Here is an 18,017-nt window from a genome sequence, read left to right on the forward strand (position 1 = left end):
AAACTTTAAAAATATAACGTGTAATTCGATGTCACCAAAAAAATATATAAGTGGATCCCTCCTCTCTCTCTCTCTCTCTCTCTATATATATATATATATATATATATATATATATATATAGGTTACCTAATATCAAATCGATTGTTCATGAGGTCTCCTACAACTAAATCGTTTTTCAATTTTCATAGTCCAAAAAGTCGATCCAAACCGTTAGATGTGATATCTATACTGAAATGTGATTAGAGACCAAATTTTATTTTTTTTTATTTTTTTTACTATTTATTAAGCCACATTGGATCAATGATTTTTTTACTATTCTAGTTTTACTGTTTGGTTAAGCCAGGATCAACGATTTTCAACGTGATTTAATAAATAGTAAAAATTACACGAGAAAAATTATATTGTTTGTCATAATGATTGAATATTCGAATTATATCCGTATCTGTATTCGTATCCGTTAATATCCAATCCATATTCATATCCTTTTAATATCTAATTTGTATCAGTCTAATATGTGATCCGCAACCGTATCCGAAAAACAAATACGGATAGGGATATGAATTTACCACAATCCGATCCGTATCCAAAAACTAGCTTTTTATTATAATGCAGGGGTTCAATTGAAAACTAGCTTCTCTGATTTCTTAAGGCTCAATAATCAAGGTCCTATTGCTCTCCAACCTCTATCTTCCAACTAATGGTGAAGTTTTATATCCAATATTGTTTTAGATTATTACGGTGATGTATACTAAAATCCCAATAATTCAAAATTACCACATTCTTCGACAATCCCCGTCTCTTTCGATTAATTAAACTTCAAATTTACAATAAAGAGAAAAAAAAAAAAAAAAAAGTAGACAACAGAACAAAAGGAATAGAAGGAATAATTACTCTTCCTAGCAAAATATACTCTTTCAACTAACGAACAATATTTGTTATATTATATCAACCTTTAGCTTCTATATAATTTCATGAGTAGAACTAGGGTGCTCTTAAGCTCACCAAAATTTTGGTGAGCTTAACTCTAAAACTCATTAAATCGATTTCAAATGACGAATCCAAACCGTTAAAACCCGCATACCTTACGTGTGATGCATCTACATGTGAAATTTTTAAATATTTAAATTAATTATTATAAAATCAAGCGGTCAAAATTAGAAGGTTAATAAATTAATTTTAGTGCATTCATTTTTTAAACGTTTTTTGACCGCTTGACTTTATACTAAATTAATTCGAACGTTTAAAAATTTCACATGTAGATGCATCACACGTAAGGTAGGCGAATTTTAACGGTTCTGATTCGTCATTTGAAATCAATTTGATGAGTTTTAGAAAACTTTGGTGAGCTTAAGAGCACCCTAGTTCTACTCTAATTTCATAATAATAAAATTAATAGCTTTCCAAATCTTGGGGAATTACTGTGCAAATATATCATAACGTTGATGTACAAAAAGACCCGACCAAAAAAACAAGTAATTACAAATGGCTGGTTGTTCAAGCAATGGATTTTTGAAGTCATAAAAAAAGAAAAAGAAATGGAATTAAAGATGAAATTTAAGGGTGTTCACATAGCACAAAGCAAAAGCAGTATCATTTCATTGTCTGGCCATCATGTTCCACCTCTTTTGAATAATAAAGCTTCAAATTTACGAAAGAGAGATGAAAATAAAAAGAAAACGGTACAACAGAAAGAAAGGAATAATTAATTACTCTTTGATTCTAGCAAAATATACCACTAGTGGAAAAACAGGAATCAGGATCGGTTATATACACATATCAGTATCGGAATCCAACCGATCCTGATGAAGGCGATACTGATACTATCAGGATCGGTTTTATATTTTTCAAGAACCGATCCAAATAGAAACTATTAGGATCGGTTTTTTAATAAAACCGATCTTAATAGTTGTTATCTAGATCGGTTTTTGACTAAGAACCGATCCCGATACGTACTATCAAGATCGGTTTTTATATAAGAACCGATCTTGATAGTATTTTCGAATTTTTTTTTTAAATTACATAACAACCGATCCTGATACGTACTATCAAGATCGGTTTTATATTAAAACCGATCTTGATTGTATTTCAGATCATAATTCCAAAAAAAAAAAAAAAAAACTTTTAGGATCGGTTTTTATTTAAAAACAGATCCTAAAAGTTTTTTTTTTTTTTTTTTAGAATTAGGATCGGTTATTTTAAACAACCGATCCTAATAGTAGTAATCTGGATCGGTTGTTTAAAATAACCGATCCTGATGTTTTATTGAAGCTAAAAAAAATATTTTTATTTATTTGACCAGCTTCCATATATATTTTGCTGGCCAGCATCCTAAATTTTTTTTTGTTGCACAGTAAGAAGCAATAATCAATTAAATATCATATACACATTTTAAATTAATTATCATATACATCTTAAACTATTACAAAAAATTCATGTACTTCATAAAAAGTCTTGTGAAGCATTACATGTTATAACAAGAAATTTAAATCCACAAAAAAATTAATTAACAAACATACAATTGACTAATTGGGCTATTTCTTCAATTAACACACATTTATACAATATACACATTTATGCAATTAATGTAAAGCACAACAATAAAAAAATCAATAATTACCTCTTTTGCAATCACATCACTTGAGATTAAAAAAGACCCTAAAAACAAAAACAAAGGTAACAATTAGATGGAAAAACATTTTCCAATAAAAAATACAAAAAAATTGTTTTAAAAGTATAATAATGAGAAAATTAGATAAACCTAATACCATGATAGTTGATCGGCCGGATGATTAAGTAACTTGAGAGAGATGTCCTCAAAACTGTAAAACAATATACAAACACCATTAATTAATTTTTGAAACAATAAAACAAATTAAAAACTGGCACAATTGAGTCGGAGGTGCGAGAGGCTCGGATTTGAGAGGAAGAGACGGAGAGAAAGAGAGAGAGAGACACGGAGGAGAGGGAGAGACGGAGACAGAGAGAGAGAGACAGAGTACTGAGGATTTGAGAGGAAGATACGGAGACAGAGACAGAGATGCTAAATTGAAAATGAGAGGCGCGAAATGAAAATAAGAAAAACCCTAGCTAAGCTGGTTATATAGGAATTATCATTAGGATCGGTTGTTTATAAAGAACCGATCCTAATAGTATCAGGATCGGTTTTATAATAAAAAAACCGATCCTGATACTAATTTTTTTGTATAAAAATAGTATCAGGATCGGTTTTTTATTATAAAAAACCGATCTTGATACAAATTTTTTTTTCAAAATTGATTCTGTATAAAAAAAAAAAAAAAAAAAAAAAAAAAAAATCAGGGTCGGTTTTTTATAAAAAACCGATCCTAATAGTATCAGGATCGGATTTTTATAAAAAACCGACCCTGATTTTTTTTTTTTTTTTTTTTTTACAGAATCAATTTTGAAAAAAAAAATTGTATCAGGATCGGTTTTATTGCTAAAAACCGATCCTGATAGTATCTGGATCGGTTTTTAGCAATAAAACCGATCCAGATAGTTTTTTTCTTTTATTTGGAAACTCTTTTCATATGGTTATGTTTAAATAAATATAAAAAATTACATATTAGAAATATAAGTTAATTATTTAATAGAAATTTTATTTAATTTTCAAATTCTACTTAAATAATATTAAACAGGAGATAGGTACTATTTGACATTGATGAAAATTAATGTAATTTATATTATTAAAATTTATGTGATAATATAATTAATTATTTGACATTGATATTTCATTTTGAAGTCATTTTGACTATTGAATTTTTTTATACAATCATGCATGATGCATCAATGACTTGTGCCATATAATAATATACATAGGACTTGAACCCTTGTTGTGTGGGGTTGTGAAGGAACGAATACGAACATTAGCATTTGGTCGATCGGAACCGTTAAAATGAAAGAATGTCATATTAATTTCACCATTATAAAATTTGATACAATTCGGGATTCATTTACTAGTTCATCAAAGCAAAACAATATAGCAACATCGCTCGGCCGTAAATAGTTTACGTTGGATCTTAATATTATTTAAGTAGAATTTGAAAATTAAATAAAATTTCTATTAAATAATTAACTTATATTTCTAATATGTAATTTTTTATATTTATTTAAACATAACCATATGAAAAGATTTTCCAAATAAAAGAAAAAAACTATCAGGATCGGTTTTATTGCTAAAAACCGATCCAGATACTATCAGGATCGGTTTTTAGCAATAAAACCGATCCTGATACAATTTTTTTTTTCAAAATTGGTTCTGTAAAAAATAAAATAAAATAAAAAAAAAAAAGGGTCGGTTTTTTATAAAAAACCGATCCTAATAGTATCAGGATCGGTTCTTTATAAAAAACCGACCCTGATTTTTTTTTTTTTTTTTTTTTTTTTTTTTTTTTTTTTGCAGAACCAATTTTGAAAAAAAAAATTGTATCAAGATCAGTTGTTCTAAACAACCGATCCTAATAGTTTAACTACTAGGATCGGTTTTTTAGAACAACTGATCCTGATACTATCAGGTTCGGTTTTTTAGAACAACCGATCCTAATAGTTTAACTATTAGGATCGGTTTTTTAGAACAACCGATCCTGATAGTATCAGGATCGGTTTTATAAAAAACCGATCCGGATAGTTCACAAATTAGGATCGATTGACTAAAAAACCCGATCTAACTAGTTTTTAGGATCGGTTTTGTTCAGAAAACCGATCCAGATAGGCCGATCCTGATTCATGTTTTTCCACTAGTGTACTCTTTTAACTAACGAACATTATTTGTAAAAGTTATAACAACAATTAACCTCGGCTACTTTAATATATAATTTCATAACCATCAAAATTATAGCTCTCGAAATCTTACGGAATTAATGATCAAATATTATCATAACACTACTGTACTAAAAAACCAAAATAATTAATGCTATGCAAAGTTTTCCTGCCTTTTATTTCTAAATAATCATAAGGAAGTTCATTTCTATCAGAATTCTTTTTGAAAAAACGCAAACCCCAAATTTAAATGACCATTTATTAATGATTAATTATTAAAGTCTACACTCAAAGACACTTCACAACGCAATGCTGTGATGCATCCTCAATATCCCAAACAGAGAATTTCTGAAAGCAAAACATGCAACAAAACACAAATTGACACAAACCAAACCAAACCAACCCAAACTAACAATAATTACAGAGGTATAGAAGCAGCGGTCTTCTTCCAAGCGTCACGAGCCGAGATATTCTCCCACCATGCCTTAACATGCGGCCTAGAATTGATCAAATCGGCCTTGGGTGTCTTGAGAAATAGGTATATCTCGGGCATATGGTTCAAATCCGCAAGGGTAAATTCGTCTCCGGCCATGTATTTGTTCTTTGACAGGTGGGCCTCGTACACATCTAGTACTGCGCTTAATTGTTTGGCCTTTGCCTCTACATTTTCCATGTCAGTTTTCATGCCAAGCAATGGCTTGATGAGGATCTCAAAGTTTATTCCGTGGATTAACGGGTTGAATTGGGAGGATTCAACTTGAAGCCATGTCTCGAACTTTGCTAAGCTGGCAGGGATGAGGTTGGTCCCACTCTCATTGTACTTGGTTGCAATGTAGCGAGTGATTGCACGAGATTCTATGAAAAATAAATTACACAAGTTTTAGGTGGAAACTATATAGCAAATTTATTATAAATCTCTGTCTTGATATGGTTATATGAGAAGTTCTAATATTGAAGAGTTGTGCATGATGTTACAATTTGCAGGGAACACAAAAAAAAAATTGACAACTTTTAAGGGGCTTGCTTGTGAAATATACATATGTTGAAATTTGGAGCAGAACGGAGTAGCTCCGATGGGCATCGGACCTATTTTGGGTCCAATAAGCTCCAACACCGTCCGATCTACATTAAGATATGTGTGGACGGAAATTGAAACAGACGCACGGATTTTAAGTAGAGTACACGCATCTAAATGCAGGTCGGACGGTGATTGAGCCCATTGAACCAAAGTTGGTCCGATGGGCATCAAACCTACTCTGAATTCAATTTGGAGATGTTGCACACATTATAAGATCGAAAGCTTTCTACATTTTATATGATTAAGGTTAGTATAATTTGAGCAATATTGAAAATGCATTTCATCAATTTCAAGGACTGAAAGATGCCAAAGAAAAATTTGATCAGAACTTACCGAACAGGGCCTCATCGCCATCTTCAAGTGCTGGGAGTTGACCGAATGGCTGAAAAAGATTCACAAAAAAAAATATATTAAGAACAACATATAGTTATATCAAAAAGAGTTGACCTTGACAATAATTTAATTAGGAACGAAATCTAATTTTACAGAGAACAAAATTATCAAAAAAATGCATTTGATCAATTTCAGTAGAAATCATTACCAAATTACTATACAAGTAACTAATAAATTCAAACACTTTTAGATCATGATTTCAACTCTAGCTTAATTTTTCAAAAATAGAGTATACTTTGACTTGATCTAATTCATCGATTAATACTGTGAAATTAAGATCTGATCACACATCAGATTAGATCTAAACAAAATCAATCAGATCAAAAGAGATAGAGAGAAATTAGATACGGTACATTGAGAGCGAGGAATTCAGGCTTTTTGTGAGCACCGGTGGAGAGATCGACGGTGATAAACTCGAACTCCAGTACCTTCTCGTTCAGCGCTGCCATCGCTCGCACGGTGTTGTTCGACAGGCCCATTCCATACAACTTGATCGCCATTTTCTCTCTTCACTCTTTCTCTCTCTTTCTCAGTGTAGTCTTCTTCCTCACTTCCTCTCTTTTTCTGATCTTTTGTCTTTTGAATTTATCGCTCTATCCTCTAGATATATAAATAGTAAAAAAACGAATAGAGTCCCGAAAGTAACACTTTTTTTGTGTTTGCATTGACACCGTCCATTTCGAAAGTACGTCTTTAATATTGGTGTGGAGAACAGATTGGACAGTCATGATTGAAAAATAAAAATTGGGTTACCGTAGGGAAAATTGGCCGACCAATAAATATTAGTATTTTTTTCTTCCATCGAAGTAGCGAATCTGTTGACTTGATCGGGCTTGGTAAGTAAGATCCAGATCTTCTGTGGCAACCAATGAAGCTCTCTTTCCAATGAGGCCTGTAGAGTGTAGAGTAGATTCTAGAAGTTTCTACTTGAAGGTGCGCCACAGAAAATTCTCTCTCTAATCTGAGTCTAGTTCCTCCGTACTATATTCGCATTCGTGTGGGGCCCACATGTCTATTAATTGACGCAGAAAGGTCATGGAGGATCAAATGTAAGTAAAGGGGCACGTGTTGAATCGGTGGATGGCTTTCGTGGAAAATGGTGGAGCATGATTCGCGTGGAAATTGGGAGGTTTGAGAGGGAAGACGGAAACTTCTAGAAAGGGAATGAGAGTCCGCATCGTCGGCATTAACTAAAAAAAAAAGCATCTTTTTGAGTTAATACATATGGACAGTTTGATTGTAAACGGAGTTCATCCGATTTCTGTCTAAAATACAGGATTTTTAATATTTTTTTTTAAATCTTCGCAAAAGCTCAGGATGATTAATATTAGTTTAAATTTTATTTGCACGAATTTAAAGTTTATTGGACAACTCAGATGCATTAACTCAAAAGATTCTTTTTTTAGTTAATACAGAAGATACAAATTATGATCCTTTGCTAGTTGGTGCAAACAGATCGGATATTTCAGATCTGGATTAGTATCTGAAAAATTATATATGAATTATAAGTATTTATACAGTAGATATATACTATATAATTTAATATATATTATAAAAAAATTTATGTTATGTATTAATTATTATAATTACATAATATTATGAAGTTTGATGTTTTTTATAATAATTTATATATTTTAAAATAAATATTAGTATTGAAAAAGAATATATAATCCGTATCTATTTAGTATGTGATCCGTATCTATATTTGTCTAATATTTGTTTCATATTTATATCCGAAAATAAAAGAAAATATAGATATGACTTTGTCACTATCGGATCTGTATCTGTTCCTTTTGCATTCTTATGTAGGAGACTAATTGAACTCGAATTATAATTATGACCCCCCCCCCCCCCCCTCCTCCCCCACTCGGGCGGACCCACATAGCACCAGGAGTTAGTCGTCTCTTTTTTGGATTTTGAGTTTTACTGGAGATTTATTGGTTCTGACTGACTTTGCCCTCTCCTGAAACTTTTTTTACCCATTTGAATTTCTGATTTATAATTTTGATTAAATTTAGGATTATAATTAATATAATTTTTTTGAATTATGATTGATAATTAGAATTATAAACTAGAACATCAGAAATTATAAGTTATAACATTGCAAAGTATAAGTTAAGGCATAGTTTTTTATTGAGTAACCAATTAGTTAATGAATTTAAATCCAATTAGTTATTTAAATCTGATTTGTTATTTTTTTATCTCCTAAAGAAAATTTTGAATGCCCCCCTATTTTTTGGGTTATCTTTTCTACATCCTTTTGATTTTTTAAAAACAAAATTTAATGTAAATTCTCCATTATTTTTTTTTTTAAGAATAGGAAAGAAAAGGCAGATTCTTCTTTATCTTTCAAATTTTTAATTTGTTTGAGGGCAAGCATGTAGGGGTGCAAACGGGTTGGATATTATCCGACCGTATCCGACTCCGTATCCGAAAATTTAATACGGATATCCGATATCCAAATATCCGTGCGGATACAGATACGGATATGGTTTTGAATTTTAATTATCCGTATCCAAATAGTAGATATCTATTATATAATTTAATATGAATTATGAAAAAAATTATGTTATTTACTATGATAAAAAGCGGATATCCGTATCCGAAAAATAAAAACGGATACGAATATGGTTTTACCACTATCCGATCTGTATCCGATCCGTTTGCACCCCTACAAGCATGGTTGGTTCATCTGATTTTAATGATAAGATATAATATGACACGGCAAACTATTGTTTATATATATGCCATGTTATCACAGCTAACACACATAATAAAATACAAAAATGGGAGTAATCCAACAAACACCACTAACATTTGTCACCAATGATTGTGGAACAAATAATTTCATTTAACATACACTGTCTGGCATTTTCACAGCTATATCCATTCAAATTGGATAGATAGACAAATTTAGGCACCGACAGGCGAGACCACACCTTTAGCATGCACTAGTGACCCTGTGTTCTAGAATATGATAGATTAGGAGAAACAAAAGTGATAGAAGATTGCAGAAAGAGAGACAGAACCTTCCAGAGAATTGAAAACAGAGGGACCACTTATAATGTTATGGTACTTCCAGAGATAATTGAAAACAGAGGGGCCATTGCTGTCTAGTGCAGCTGATTAAGGCATTGGTTCTTCTCTGAGAAAATAGGGGCTCCATTCTGCAGAGGGACAGGATTGGGGTATTGAGAGTGTGCGTGCGCGTGCGCGTGCACGTGCGCGTGTCTAAGAACTGTTCTAAAAAAAATGTTATGGTATTATACATGGAGATTACCTGTCTGTGTAACTATTTACGAAACTGTTCATTTATTAATTCCAAATTAAGTTATAAGATAAGAGAAGGGGAGGGTGAATCCATATCTCCTAAGTAACATAATATATATGTTTAGATCTAGATTGTTTGATCAGAATCTACACAAATATTTAAGGGATTTTGTGCATTTCACCTCGAGATGGATTGAACTGAATTATGATTGGACGATCTGCATTCAGACAGAGGCGGACCCACTAACAAAGTATGGGGATCAATTGAGCCCCATATACTTTTAATTATTTTTATAATTTAAAGTAAAATACTACCTATATTGTAAAATTAATCCCCACTCGGAGCACGAAAATGTTATATGATGGATCCCAATTCAAATTTAACCTCCATAAATTGAAAGTCTGGCTCTGCCCCTGAATTCAGAGAAGAGAGGGGAGGCTAGGGGAGTGATAAGTGGTAATTTTACAAATTATTTCTTCTTGTTCTATTTGAGATTAAGAACATGACTTGTGCTTGTGTTAAATTTATGGCTGGCTAAAACATTTAATCTATGAAAATGGATGTAGGTTAGTATTATTAATTATGTTAATTTAGTTATTTGAATTTTATCTTTGGTTGTGATGTTGACTTATTTATGCATGCTTTAATTTGTTTGCTAATTTGTTTCTAAATTGATAAAGGATTCACTAATATTAAATTGAGACTCATGAGCAGAGAAATTTGTATTAGAAGTACTTTATGAAATATTATAAAATGTTAAGTGAGGAAGTTATAATTCTTTTCATTTTCTTTTTTTTTAGAAATTGTTGACAACACAAATAATTCTTCATTAGTTGTTGGTTGGAATAATTCTTTACATTATGACCTACTCCATAGACAAATAATGCAATTATAAGATTCTTCAACCACTTTTCCCAACAAAAACATACTTATCGCTAAAGTTTGTCAAAATATCATTTTTTTTTTTTAAAAGTGACATTTAGTTAGTCTTGATGATTGAAAGTGATATTTTTGAGTTTGGCTAGCATAACATCAGTGTCATTTCAGCCTATATAATACCAATTCTAAAACCTATTAAATCGACTTCGAACGACTAATCCAAACCGTTCAAACCGTTTTACATTATGAGTTATGTGTTTACATACATTTTTTTTTTATATTTTCGAGTTATTTGAGTATCAAATCAAGCGGTAAAAATATTGAAAAATTAATGTATTAAAATTAACTTAAAAACTCACACATTTGACCGCTCGACTTAATACTAAGTAAATTCGAAAAGTTATAAATTTTGCATGTAAACGCACAACTAATGAAGTAGATCGGTTTGAACGGTTTGGATTCACCGTTTGAAGTCGATTTGATAGGTTTTAGATTTTGTGTTATATACGTTGAAATGACACTGATGTTATACTAGCCAAACTTGACATTTTTTCAGCAAAGATACAAAGTTTTGTTGATATTATTTGAGTTAATTGGGATCTGCAAATAATATATATCTACTTTAAAAATTAGAAATTAAAACAAACAATACACAAAACATAGCAATTAAAATTGGAAATCAGTAGATTTAATTCTTTCATAATAATAATTTTGTTATTTTAATATAATACTTGTATAATTTGAAAATAAATTATTATTTTATAATACAAATAACGTATATCAAAATAAAATTCCTTGCTGTGTATGCATTCAGAAAGATGAAGGGTGTAATGCGTCAAAGAATTAAGCATATATAAATTTAACTTAAAAATAGTCATAACAAATGAAAAGTCAATTATCATTATGTTTAAAAATATCATATGGGTTAAAAATAGGTGTCTTTATCGTCTGACAATCGATCATATCCTCTGAGGTAACAAAATATTTATGTTTGGATCACGATCGTCTGAGATAGAACGCACAGAATTGCTTTAATAATCGTGTGAATTTTGATTGAACAGATTAGATTCAAACAAAAATATTCTATTACCTTAGATGATATGAATTTTTGAGACATAGTGATAAGATTCGTAAATAATTTATTTTTGTGGTGTTAGCGACTGGCGTATTTTTCAATTGATCGAATTTTTATTGAATTATTCGCAAATAATTCACGAATTTTACGAATTAGTTATAAATAATTTTAGATTTTTTTCCTCTAGAGATACTGAGATTTTCTAATCTAAATTGAATGTATACTTTCAAATTATTCTCAAATTATATTCAAATTATTATGGAATAACGAAATTTTGACTCTGTAGAACCGAACAGAACAATTCATTTGTAACCAAGATTGAAAAAAGAAAAAGAAAAATAAAAAGGAAGCTTCATTGAATGCCGCATAAGATCTCACTTTTACGAATTCACATCCGCTGAAATTCAGCAAATTCGAACGCCACTTTTACGGACCAAACCCAGAGAGTCAATGCATGCGCTGGCACAATGATATCCAAATATTTACAAGGTAACCAGTACCACCCGACTAGAATTGTTATCCTTTAAAGTAACTCAAAATTTGTATTTAGATTAATACAATCCGATCTATTTTGCACGAATATTAAAGTATCCTGTGTAATCCAGACGGTCAGAACCGAAACTCAAATTTTGCGGTACTTTAGGAGTTCCGGACCCCACCCGAATATGTGTCTCCTCGTTATTTCTTATTTATATACCCGAGAGGCGAGAGTAAAGCATAGAGCGAGAAACGAAAAAAAAAAAGGAAAAGATAAGACAGGAAGTGAGAAAGGAGAGACTACACTGAGAAGAGAGAAATGGCGATCAAGGTGTACGGTGTGGCGCTGTCGAGCAACGTGGTGCGAGTGATCGCTGCGCTGAACGAGAAGGGATTGGAGTACGAGCTTGTGCCCGTCGATCTCGCCGCCGGTGCTCACAAAAAACCCGAATTCCTCGCTCTCAATGTATCCATTCTAATCTCTCTCTCTCTCTCTCTTTTGATCCGATCGATGAATCAATTAACTAGGTGTTATGAGTTTACCTGCCAATTGAATAATTCTTAAAATTCAGGAAAATTTCGTAAAATTAGCGAATAATTTGGTCAAAGATTGGTCAACCTAATAATTAGCACTACAAAAATTTCGCGAATTATTCGTAAAATTTGGGTAAAATTTGTAAAATTCGCGAATAATTCGGTCAAATTTCGGTTTGCCATCACCAAAAGAACGAATTATTTGCAAATTTTGTGACTGTGGTACTGCTAATTTATTAAAAGTGTAGAAACTTACATATATGTCTAATTTTTTAACTCTTTATAAGGGTAAAATGGGAATTATGAATTTACAATTGATGGAAAAGTTGATGAATTGGATAAATCTGTGAGTGTCAGTAATTTTGAAGTGTATTATGATATTACAAATTTTTGAGGAGGAAATATGTAATATTGAGGTTTTTGAGGGAGATATATGAAATTTCTCTAAAATATTAAATGAATCGATATGGTGTTTGATTCTTTGTGTAGATCTAATCTGATGTGTAATTAGATCTTATTTTCACTGTATTAATCATGTAATTAGTTCAGTCAAAGGATAATCTGTTTGATACTTTTTTTTTTTTCCTTTCAGTAAAATATATCTGAGAAAATAACACCAAAAAATTAATTTTGTTCTCTGTAGAATTAAATCTCGGCCCTTTTTGATATAAATTTGTGTTGTCAAGTTCAACCCTTTATGATAAAAAAATTTGTTGTTCTAATACTTTTTTGTGAATCTTTTTCAGCCATTTGGTCAAATCCCAACAATTCAAGACGGCGATGACACCCTATTCGGTAAGTTCTGTCAAAATTTTAATTTTCTAATCATTTGTTCTTTTGCATCTTTCGGTCCTTGAAATAGATAAAATACATTTTCAAAATGTCTCAAATTAATTAATTGGCAACAAAACAAAGTTGTCATATACATCTTTTCACTGCAAGCACTGGCATATGGTAATTTTTTTTAAAGAATTAATTAGTTTCAGCCAATAGAAAAAATGATAAAATAAACCAAGGATCCTTTCACAAGTTTTCAAGGTTGGTCAATTATTTTTTCAAATAATTACATAATTACTTGATCATTCTAGACCAATCAAAAGTACTCATTTCTATCTGTGTAAAAAAAATAGTAAAAAAAAATTCTTAAAAAAGGTAAGATTTAGTTTGCAAGTACATTTTCATATGATCCATAGTACAGAGCAATATGCGCTATGCATAGTGTACATAGGCTCAGCTAAAACTTCTGTAATTAATTTTACAGAATCTCGTGCAATCACTCGCTACATTGCAACCAAGTACAAGGAGAGCGGCACCAATCTCATCCCTTCCAGCTTAGCTAAGTTCGAAACTTGGCTTCAAGTCGAATCCTCCCAATTCTACTCCCCCACCTCCGGAATAGCTTTTGAATTCGTCGTCAAGCCTATGATTGGCATGACAACCGACCCGTCAAATGCAGAGAAAAAGGCCGAACAACTAAGTGCAGTACTAGATGTGTATGAGGCACATCTTGCAAAGAACAAATACTTGGCAGGTGACGAATTTACCCTTGCGGATTTGAACCACATGCCTGAGATATTCCTACTTCTCAAAACACCCAAGGCCGATTTGGTCAATTCCAGGCCGCATGTCAAGGCATGGTGGGAGAACATATCGGCTCGTCCCGCTTGGAAGAAGACCGCTGCCTCTCTCCCTGCCTAAGTGAGGAGTTACTTGTGAATTGTTGTTTGTTCGGTTCGGTTCAGCTTGGTTTGGTTTGTGTCAATTTGTGGTTTTGTTTATGTTTTGTTCTCAGTAATACTCTGTTTGGGATGATGAAGCATCACAATGCTGTGTTGTGATGTGTTATCGAGTTGAGACTCGTTATGTAATCAATAATAAATGATCATTTCAATATGTGCCAGGTTTTTCTTTTTGTAAAAAAGAAATTCTATGATAGATTCTTTCATGGCATAGTAACAAGATTCGCAAATAATTCTGGATCTGAGCTGTTAGCTAATTAATCTGCATATTATTTGGTTTTCCAATTTTTTTTCTGAATTATTCGCAAATTTTGTACAAACTTTTCACAAATTTCTTTTTGGCGAATTTCTTTTTGCTATAAATGTATATTATTGAACGAATTATTGAATTATTTTCGAATTATATTTAAGTTATTTTCAAGTTATATCTGAATTATTTTTTAATTATATTCAAATTATTTTTATATCACAAATTTTATAATTCAAATTATTTTTATATCACAAATTTTTTATTGGGTCAAATCTTTTTCGATTTATTAAGTTGTCACTGTATTTCATGATGCTTGTTGACCTCTTCTTGTAATTTACCAGTAACTAAATTATTTGTCTTTTATTCACACTACTAGAATCCTAACTTATTGCATGCCCTGAAAAATAGCTTGTTGCAAGGTGATACCCTTGCAACAAGCCCGAAAACACTTGTTGCATGCGTTTACCCTTGCAACTATGCCCTTGTAACAACTTCCCTCACAATTGCTAAGTAGTTGCAAGGACTCCCTTGCAATAGACTTGTTGCAAGCCTATACCCTTGCAACAAGGGCGCATGCAACTACTTTCAGAGTTGACCCCGTTTTTAGTATTTGCAAGGGGAGGCAGCATGGGTCCCACCTGACTATATGCAAGGTTAACAATCGTGGGTCCTACTGGACTATATGCAAGGCAAGAGAATATGGGTCCCACCTGACTATATGCAAGGGAAGATTATTAGCTTGTTGCATGGGTGATTATTGACATGTTTTGAATGCAGTTCATACTATTTGCATGGACATACCAACGTATATAATAACAGGAAATAGCTGGAAATTAGCATGCTCCAATTCTACAATCCTCCCTCGCTGTACCAATCTGGTACCAGCCCAGTAATTTTTTACAATTCCCAGTTTCCCATTCATCAACATTCACATAAAACACATCGAAACATAAATATAAAACAACTAATAATTATTGACCAACATAGTATAGTCATCTTACATTGAACCAAAATTTAAAAAGAAGTAAAACAACATCATTGATTATAAAAGAGTTAGCTTCTAAATATACCCAAAATGTGCCCACCTATTAAGCATTAACAAAATAAACTCACCCCCCTATGAGTTAACAAAATATACCCACCATATAACCAAAATATTTTACCCTAAATATCGACAACCCTACTAGACATCCCTGGTTCATGTCGAAGTTGGATTTGCCCACCAATTGGACATTGTGGCATCATTACTTGCAATTTCTTGTCTGTCTTGAGAAGTCAGCAGTGCTTGGAATGACACTTCTGGATTTGGTTGTTGGTTCTGTAAACCAAATTGTAATGTTAGAGCATATTATTTTATCTTAAAATGTTACCTGCAAAGAACCCATATTCCCTACTGTACCATATTGTGGTCGTTCAGGACTGCTAGGTGGTTCCTAAGAAAAAAATGTATATGTGAGAATCCATGAACACAAGAACCCTATTATTTTAAAAGCCTAAAATAACCCAGATTTTGGTCAAACTAACCTGTGTAATAGGAACCTGTAACCCCTACATTTTGAGTAATTGGGAGAACATGAACTGATTTTGGAAAAGAGGAGAGGGATAAACCCTAGATCTGATTTGGGTGCAGTTTCGATCTGGAACTTGTGCAATCTCCAAAAGCTGTAAAAGATTGCATAAAAGGTAACTTAAGAGGAAACCGACTAATTGTAATTTTACTTAAAAATAAGTCTAAAGTTAATTTTGGCAAGAAATTTCAAATGAGAGAAATTGTACCTGAATTCTTCCTTCGTATGAGATGGGTGTTCCACCTTTCACATCAGCCAAGGTTTTGGGAGTGACCTAAGGCACAAAAAGGTGTAATTAATAGATCAATTATTATACTGCACTACTTAACTTTTTCAACTTAGCTTTCACCCCATCAACTGAACCAAATCCCCGAAGGCTGCGATTAGGAGGTGCTAATTAACTGCAAGTATAACTAAGAGCAATGCAATAGATATGTGACACCTATCAAAATTCATCTCTCAACAGAAGAGTATATTTACTTAAGATTTTATTGACACCAATGTTTAACCAAGATATAACTATAACAGTATTACCCCTCTTCAAGAGTGTTGCTTTGTCTGTTCTAATTTCACAAAGCACATCACTAACAGCATTCAAAATCCAGTGATGCAAACACACTTGACTGCAAACAACTTGACTGAAACAAAGCACATCACCGACAGCATTCAACATTAATTAATTAAATTGATTCAACACGGCTCTGACCTAGGGTTTAACCAATTAGAAATTTGACAAGACAGATTTAATAGCTTAAAACAAGATTAGCACATGATAAACAATATTACATGGTAGCAAGATATGGCAATGATTGAGTAGATGAGGATAATCTAAAAGAAATCCTATAGAGAAAAATCGATACTCACCTAGAGAGAGGGGGTCCGAGTTGCGCTGAGCGGCAAAGGTAACAGCGGAGGAGCGAGGGGCGGAAGTTGCTGAGCGACGGACTAAGAGGGGAGCCGGATTTGCACTGAGCGGCGGAGAGATTGATTTTGAAAACCCTCGGAGAGAGAGGGAGACATAGGGAGGGAAATGAAAATATTGCTGAATGACTTAGGGCAAAATGAGTTCAAGAGAGGCGGCTCCCTAAATCCTCTCTAGATGCGATGGGTAACAAAAAGTTTCCAAGTACATATATTAATAGAGCAGTTTTTGCTTCAATTAGTGTGTTATATATATTGGACACTCTTTAGATTATATAGGCCGTGCGTTGCATAAAATAAAAACTGCTCTGCTAACAAAATTGCCCCAGATTTCAAAGGTCTGTGAGGGAAAATTGAGAGGGAAGTAAAAATAAAACTAAATAAAATTAAGTAATGTATGGATAACAAATAATATGAAAAAAATTCTAAAAGTATATTTTTATATTTTTTTTTACAGTTTTTATGGACAAATTACTATTATAATTGATGATACATATATGTTTAAATATTTACGAGTAATAACTGATGTTGATTTTATTTATTATAAATTTAACTAGTTTAATACTTTTACTATCAGATTGATAAATGAAAATTATTAAAATGACAATAGTGATATTGATAAAATTTATATCAAAATATAATGCTAGAACATTTTTAGTGTATTATTAAATAATTTTGACAAATTAAATTTTATAGTTGTACATGTATGTTGTATCAATGACTTATGTAAAACATGCATGATCATAGAACATCAACTCTTGTAGGACGAGTTAATGAAGAAACAAAGACAAACGTCGTCCATTGGTCGATCGGAACCGTTCAAATCAAAGAGTGTTTCATTGATTTTATTGTTGGTAAGTTTGATCTAATTTGATGTTCATCTACACATCCATCCAAGCGATGTAATATAATGAAATCGTAGGGCTATAGATACTACACAATGGATCGAAGCTTATAATTGTTGGAACTCCAAATTTTTTTCATTTTTAAAGTTCCTGGTACTAACTTGATCATTTTAAAAGAAATTAGGTGTTATTTTATTGCAGATCGACCGTT

The 18,017-nt window shown here is 32.0% G+C and overlaps 2 protein-coding genes and 1 long non-coding RNA gene across 5 annotated transcripts; 1 reads left to right on the forward strand and 2 right to left on the reverse strand.

Annotated features, from left to right (window-relative positions):
• Positions 1-5,019: 5,019 nt before the first annotated feature.
• Positions 5,020-6,857, reverse strand: LOC144554818 (glutathione S-transferase 3-like). The gene is made up of 3 exons (XM_078303169.1): positions 6,601-6,857; positions 6,188-6,236; positions 5,020-5,631 (listed from the first exon to the last, which is right to left on the reverse strand). Exons 1-3 carry the CDS (start codon positions 6,745-6,747, stop codon positions 5,195-5,197), a joined length of 633 nt encoding a protein of 210 aa, XP_078159295.1. The 5' UTR covers positions 6,748-6,857; the 3' UTR covers positions 5,020-5,194.
• Positions 6,858-12,188: 5,331 nt separating this feature from the next.
• LOC144554168 (glutathione S-transferase 3-like) lies at positions 12,189-14,376 on the forward strand. Its single transcript, XM_078302438.1, has 3 exons — positions 12,189-12,415; positions 13,230-13,278; positions 13,745-14,376. Exons 1-3 carry the CDS (start codon positions 12,269-12,271, stop codon positions 14,179-14,181), a joined length of 633 nt encoding a protein of 210 aa, XP_078158564.1. The 5' UTR covers positions 12,189-12,268; the 3' UTR covers positions 14,182-14,376.
• A 1,048-nt stretch (positions 14,377-15,424) lies between these two features.
• Positions 15,425-17,084, reverse strand: LOC144554677 (uncharacterized). 3 transcript variants are annotated; one of them, XR_013511700.1, is made up of 5 exons: positions 16,905-17,084; positions 16,249-16,314; positions 16,012-16,134; positions 15,872-15,905; positions 15,425-15,790 (listed from the first exon to the last, which is right to left on the reverse strand). It is a non-coding gene; the product is annotated as an uncharacterized LOC144554677 (long non-coding RNA). The 3 variants fall into 3 exon arrangements; XR_013511699.1 differs by having other exon boundaries at positions 15,997-16,134; XR_013511698.1 differs by lacking the exons at positions 15,425-15,790; positions 15,872-15,905 and having other exon boundaries at positions 15,931-16,134.
• Positions 17,085-18,017: the final 933 nt, after the last annotated feature.

The sequence above is a fragment of the Carex rostrata genome, chromosome 5, assembly GCF_964058835.1.
Source record: "Carex rostrata chromosome 5, lpCarRost1.2, whole genome shotgun sequence".
Classification (NCBI taxonomy): Eukaryota; Viridiplantae; Streptophyta; class Magnoliopsida; order Poales; family Cyperaceae; genus Carex; species Carex rostrata.